Source organism: Pundamilia nyererei, unplaced genomic scaffold (assembly GCF_000239375.1).
Source record: "Pundamilia nyererei isolate P.nyererei 1_Seehausen unplaced genomic scaffold, PunNye1.0 scaffold00690, whole genome shotgun sequence".
Taxonomy (NCBI): domain Eukaryota; kingdom Metazoa; phylum Chordata; class Actinopteri; order Cichliformes; family Cichlidae; genus Pundamilia; species Pundamilia nyererei.
The window spans coordinates 3,462-10,493 of record NW_005188091.1 but is presented as its reverse complement, the minus strand read 5'-3'; the positions used below and the strand labels follow the sequence as shown (position 1 = coordinate 10,493).

Genomic DNA, 7,032 nt, shown 5'->3' with positions numbered 1-7,032 from the left:
CATTGACGTCTATAGCCGTCAATTGCAGTGAATGAGTCAATGGGTTTAACTCATTCACTGCCAATGGCTGGCAGTGAATGAGTTAATTATCCACAAAATCATCACATTCTCTGTAAGAGATAGATATATATAGATATATATATAGAGAGAGCGAGAGAGAGAGAGCTAGAGAGAGAGCTAGAGAGAGAGAGGTGTACAGGATTTCAAACAAAGTAAACCCTGAAAGTACAAACATCACTAATGTCACATAACTTTGCCGACATGTGGCCAACAGTAATGTTTTAATGTTCTTCATTATTAAACATTTGCACATAAATAAGTGACATAATATTCACTACTTACTTTTGAAAGTTTACTCTTCGGCTGCTCCGCTTCCACTTCTTTGAAGTGTCTCCCAGTCCCAGTGCACTTGTTAGCATTTTTTGGTTCGTGCAACTGGTCCGTCCGGTTATTGTCTCCCCAGAAACATTTCCGTTGTGTTGTGTGTGCTTTTTGCAGCGTTTTTCTTTTTGCAGCATTTTTCTTTTTGCAAGTGTTTTCTGAAGTTGCGGTCCGTTTGGCCTCTCAGGGCCACCGTAGAATTCTCTTATTAATGTGTTGCTTCCAGCAAGGATGCCAGTGTTCTAGCTTGCTTACATGTTAGCACTATCCTGCCACACTGCACTGTGCCACCTAATGGCAGTGTGAGTGCAAGTTAATGATGAAATTAATGAAACTAAATTAGAAATTAACGATGTTTGTTTTATGTGTCACTTTTTTTTCCTGTCTGTTTTAATCTATTTCTGTTGTTTCAACCCTCTACAAATGCAAACACGTCATTTTGGGGTTGATGCAGCAGTGTTATAAATCTAATCTAATCTATCACTAGGAAGAAGCAGTGGATCCTAAAACAAACAACTTGACCGTCGTCGACTGACGCCATGATTCTAGCTAGATTCTAGACTGCAGATGAGCTGCATATGTGTTTAGTAGTAATTTGTTTTTGTAGAGGGTTAGCAAAACAACCATGTTTGAGGGTGTCGCCCTGGCGCTAACCAAAACGCTATTTAGTCGAGTGTGACATCATTCCCAGGTCCGTGTTCCGATTTCCGAGGTCAGTCGAACGCAACACAAGTAGTAACGAGTAACGACCCCATCTAAATCCCAGTAACAATAAATGCTTTACTGATTTTGGCATAATAACTAGTTACCGTGCTCATTACCACAATAATAACGTAGTTACTGTAACGCATTAGTCCTTACACTGTTTATATATCATGTTTAACCTGAGTAGCGAAAGACCGCGGGGGTCTGAAAACTATGTGCGGGGAGTACACTGTTTTCGAGGCTCGGACCTCTCGGCTAGCTATCGAGCTGGTGGGTAATAGACGTCTGCTTATTCCTGCGTCTTCTGGGATCTTACAAAGCTTCAAACGAGGTGTCGACGATTTTGATCGTCGATGTAATCTTGACAAGTTGACTAATCGTGGCAGCCCTAATTCAGACCGTTAAGTTTAATACTGGTTACTGACCAGTTACTTAACAGAGCAGGCACCAATGAAAATATCAGAAAAGCACCATCATCTGTGTGCATGTGTATTGCCAGTTTGCTGATAGGGGAATCGTTTCTCTGTTATTTTTATTCTTTCCTCTGCTGCACAGATTAAACAGGCCTTTATTTCTTGTTGTAAATCAGCAAACACTGACCTCAGTAACACGATCACCACTGAATCTTTAGACGCAAACATGGTTTTCTTATCCATCGTATGCTTCATATACACCAGAGTCTGTTAAAGCTTTTGGGTGGAGGCAGGCACTTGCAGCGGAGACCTCTGTAAGCTTAGCTAGCGATCACACGGGGAGAGAGCGGCAGCGACCAGGCATCACGGGAAAGACGTTTTTTAAGTTCAATAACTAGATTATTTTTAACTGATGAACAACAGAAACGAAACAAAATCACAGATTCTGCTATAAAAACACAACAAGACATGGTGGACATTATGGTGAATCAATAGCTGTGCATAAATATGTTTCTATATACATTCATTTAAAAAGTGCGTGTTTCAGTTTGGGTTCCACGCTGAATCAGGAACGTGACACAAAATCATGTCCCGTCATCACAAAGGACACGACAAGAAGCCAGAGCGGGCTGAGCTTCAACCTCACAAAAAATACTCTGGACTGGGGCTGGGCTATCTCATACCGTTCACGGTAATACGGTGTAATTTTGGGCAACGATAGGAAAACGAAATATCGCGATAGAATATGTGTAAAACGCGCATGCGCAGTGCCTTTGTTTACATACGCACATGGCGGCAACGCAGAATGAGAAGAGCGAAAGCGGATCATTGAATGAAACAGATGAACCAGAACTGGTTTGTAAAAATGCTGCAGCTTCACTGGTGTGGAACTGGTTTAATTTTCGTCCGTCAGATACACAACAAAGCACTATTTTCGGTAGAGCATGCTAGCGGGCCGTCGTTATTACCGTGTTGTTTGGAAAATACGGCACACTTAAAATCAATCCTTTGATTTTTCTGAAAGTCGACAGTGCCCCTTATAATCCCGTGAGCCTTATGTATGAACTCTGGTTGCGTTTACTGACCTTGAAACGATTTTATGTACACGGCGCTCGAAAATCTGTCAAAGGTTTCAGTACGACTTTGCTGAGCTACGAAGCCGCACCGCTGTACCGCGGAGTGATACGTACTGTGCTTCAACATAATATTACCGTATTGTGTGTGTATAACCTCTTTTTAAGTTTTGTGGATATTATACATGGTTATGCTGAGGATATGTCGGTCAGTTTCCACTGGAAATGCCTTTTGGTTAAACTGTCAGCAACGAATTTGCATTTGCACTGTTACATTTTTATATAACTTTATTGCATATAAAAAACAGCTGCTTGTTTAAGTGAAAATACATTGATGGGGTTTTTGCACTAATAAAATTGTGGAGTTGTAAAGAATTTTGTCTCGTGTCAATTATATCGTCAGTTATATCGTTATCGCAAATTTTCAAATGTATATCGTGATAACTATTTTTGGTCATATCACCCTGCTCTACTCTGGACGGACATTTACTGAAACATTTTGTGTTATCATTGCTGAAACTGACATCCTGATTGCAATCACGTTAGCCTGAAAGTGCTAGCTGATAATGCCTACCGCCACGTCACATCCAAATACAGTCAGGTATGGTCACAGGGTGTGTGATGTCATGTTGCAGGATGTTTACCTGACACAGGTGTAACCTGCTGACGACCTACTAAATTGAATTTCATTGTGCTAACCACATAAGATGTATAACAGTCATAATGAGTGAATAACGAATTCTGGTGAGCTAGCCAGTGCTAGCACTCGCAGTCATGTGTGGTCAAAAATGTCAGACTGCAGGCTTCGTAACAGGTAACTGTGCTATCTTAAGTCTCATATACTTTAGCACTGTAGTGTTCACGCTAACTGGGCAGGTTAGCTGCTATCTGCTAACATGTTAGCATTGCAGCTATTATGCCACCTGAAGAAAACAGAAGTCTTGACAGGATTGAATACTAAGGTGTGCTTTCTGCAGGTGTTACAATGAAGTCCAAGTAGTCAGTTTTTAACAAGTAACGCAGACTCTTACAGGAAGCTCTAAAACACAGCCACATCAAGCCCTGGGTAGCAGCAGGAGGTCTGAGGGACACTGAGGAGGTCTCTGGGCGCTGGAGCTGCTGACTTTAGTTTAACTCACCCGTGAACGTGGCAGAGCTGAGGTCAGAGCATCTCAGAAACATTCAGGGCGCAGACACTGTGCAGCCTGCTAGCTCTGTGCTACTTTCCCGCCCTAACCCCACACTAAAAACTACAAACTGAGGCCCTCTGCCCTGTTCCGCCCCTAACCATGACCCATCTGCCCTCACCTGGCCTCCTGGATATAAACACATCCGCAGGAGCCGCGTGCTAACCTGCCCTTTAAACTGCACGTGCTCACAGACACCCGAGGTTCCGGTGAAAAAGCGCGCGGACGCGGAGGTTCGGTCTCGGTTCCGCTGGGCTCGTTGTGCTCCGTGCCTCCCTCAGAGAGCAGCTAGCCGCAGGCCTCACCGAGCTCACCGTGGCTGCCGTCACCCCGAAGCTCGGCCACGCGCTCCGGTACCGACGCAATCGTTACCTTGTGTCCGCCCCCGCGCGCCCGGCGCTTCCGAGGGGCTCCGTGGATCCGTTGTTCGGGTTCGGTGGTCGGCCTGGCCGCGGAGGGTCTTTAATGGTGGGAGGCAAACAACAGCGCACGCGGCGTCCTCCGCAGTCACGTCACCTCCGCCAGTACTGCGCAGCCTCCGCCGCCATCTTGGGGCCGCAACCTGGCTGTGACGGCAGGAATCCCCGTGAGCAGCGGCCGTCGGAGACCCGTGAGCGACCGCGGGACTCGAACGTGCCTTCCGAGAACACAAAGATGACTCCGGTGAGACCCCGCGGCGCGGCTTGATCCCAGGCGGCCAGCCCGCCGCCTCCCGGGGCTCCGTGCCGTCGGTTCGACCCGGACTCGGGCCGCGGGCTTGGGGCGAGCTGACTCTGTTTAGTCACACTCCGAAGCGGAACCGAGCCACAGCACGGGAACCACAGCTGCCGCCACACTACTCACGTGACCACAGCTGGATCATTCAGCCCGCACTGATACTGCGCGTTCCTGTGTCTGTGTGCGCGCTTTATTTTGTGCGTACGGGGTTCACCAGGTGCCCGTGTGGCGGCCGCCCACCCGGCACGTTATAAATGCACTCATTTATAACACTCACAGGTAAGTCACGTGACACAGCTCGTGAATAAGTAATCTATTACAATAAAACATGTAGTGCAGGTAACAGTGTGTCCAGTGTTTAATAGGAGTCCTCTGATTTGTGTCTCTGTTTTAAGCACAAGTGTGTGCCTCTGACCTCAGTGTCACCTGCATACCTGCCCCCGGGCTTCTGCAGTTTAACATAACGTTGTTATGAAGAATGAAAGTACAGGCGTGGTGATCAGGTGTGTGTGAGAGCTCTGCACGGTCGGACTTGCAGCCTGGAGGAGGAGGAGGGTGAAGCTTCATGGACATAGTGAAGACTCAGCGGGCTGTGGTTAACTGTAAAGGGTGGAGGCTTTTATAAGGTGTAGATGCAGAGGGCTTCACACGCGGAGCCTGATGAAGATAACAGGAAATTCAGAATTTTTGGATTCACGCGTTCAGCAGCAGGTTTCCTGGTTTGATCCCAGGAGGGATCATTTCAGTCTGGAGCAGCAGCGAGCGGTGAGTGAGGATTATTTTAGTGTTGCCGAGTCGCATGTGTGTTCAGTGACGGTGCGCGCTTTGGGATACGAGTACAAGTGCAGCGATCTGATTGGTCAGATCTGTTTATTCACAGCCAAAAAAATCCAAATGTTGAGCTTCATCAAAATTTTGCGTCCTGTGAAATCTCGCGGTCTGTGTGGGCGCGTTAAGAACAGGTAAAAAGAAAAACACACTCGTGTGTGTGTGTGTGTGTGTATATAATTTTATTCTCAGGTTTCTGCAGCATCTCCGTGTGATGGCGCAGGTACGAGTACAGGTGTGCTCTGAAACTCTGGAGACCTTTGAGCACAAAATATCTGGAAACCACAGCCGCGAAGACAGACTGTAAAACACCTGGATAAACAATCACCATGGAGTGTGACAGGTAGCTGGAACCAGAACCTCCACAATGTTAGTGTTTGTCCTGGGGAAATGCGCCTGTCAGGTAAACTCAGCTCACACTTTCTACCTGGAGTTCAAACATTGGCCGGTAAACACCTGACACCTCGTTTAAACATCTCTCAGCCTGATTGGAGGAAACCGTGAGGTCAGGACAGCGCTTAAGTCTGCACGGGAACAGCAGTGAGGTTTCTCCAGAGTCTGCTCCCTGACGCTCCCCACGACAAGCCACTCTGGGCGTCGGCCTTTGGTCACATGTTGGCGTTTTAAAGAAGAAGAAACTCTGCGTTTACCTGAGGAAAACTGAGATTTAACCTCGTCGATGGTGCGCACAGCTATCTGCTACTTTTTTTGCTGCGTTATTCTTTCTTTTTTGACCAACATTTCTGCACAGGTAGGGTTGTATTGCCTTGAGCAGGTATTTTAGTATTTTTGATCTTCTAGTTTAGCCAAACTTCACCTGCAGCTCAAACGTCCCTGGTGGCAGGTGAGGCTTCAGCTTCTGCAGCAGTGATCAATAACAGTCATTGACAGGTGATCAGGTCCACGTGGAAACATGCAGAAGGTCAGTCTGAGAACAAGCGTGTCTATGAAAGTGTGAAATATCCAGCTTCTGTCCCAGCGCTGAACACCTCCCAAAACCTCCATCCTGATCCTCTCCACAGGTCTGTGCGGCCTCCTCCTGTCCTGTGGCGCCTCCTCCTGTCCTGTGGCGCCGCCTCCTGTGGCACCACCTCCTGTGCGGCCTCCTCCACACCGTCTGTTTCTGTGTGAAGTCTGAAGAACCACAGCGAACTGGGATTAACGCTGTAATCAGCTGATCATCGTGGAGTTTCCGATGTTAACCAAACTGACTAATCGCAGCGCTGTGATGTCATCAGTACACCAGATCCTCATATTTAAGAAACCATGAAGGTTCATCTCTTGCTGTGATGTCACAGCTGTCATCACAGCGACCTGATTGGTCAGTTTATGGTTTGTGTCGTTGTGTCTTCAGGTCTGTTGGCACGCTCAACTGCTCCTTCAGAGTTAAGCCGCTTTTTTTTTTTTCTCTCTCTTGTGTAGTAAACCAACATAGTTTTGCTGTTGTGAATTAGAGTTAAGGTATTCCTCCCAACTCTGGCACTATAAAGACAAGACATAGCATGTTACACTTAAGACATAGCATTAGGGACTGCTTTGGCCTTCCTTATAACCCTAGCCACCATCCTTATTATCCCAGTTAGCATAGTCACAGTCGTTAGTATAGACAGAGAAACAGAGAGCAACTTCTGGAGCTGAAAAGAAATGCATTGCCACTTAAGACTGGCTCCAGAAGATGGCCAGCTCTATAGACTAAAGGACTAAAATGCACAGATTTAGGGCAGATAT

General features: G+C 46.7%; 1 protein-coding gene across 1 annotated transcript in view; it reads right to left on the bottom strand.

Annotated features, from left to right (window-relative positions):
• The window catches only part of LOC102198229 (mitogen-activated protein kinase-binding protein 1-like), a 44,900-nt gene extending 43,158 nt beyond the window's left edge, over positions 1-1,742 (bottom strand). Inside the window, exon 1 of the mRNA XM_005754846.2 lies at positions 1,687-1,742. Coding sequence (XP_005754903.1) covers positions 1,687-1,742 — 56 coding nt within the window. The remainder of the gene's footprint in view (positions 1-1,686) is intronic.
• Positions 1,743-7,032: the final 5,290 nt, after the last annotated feature.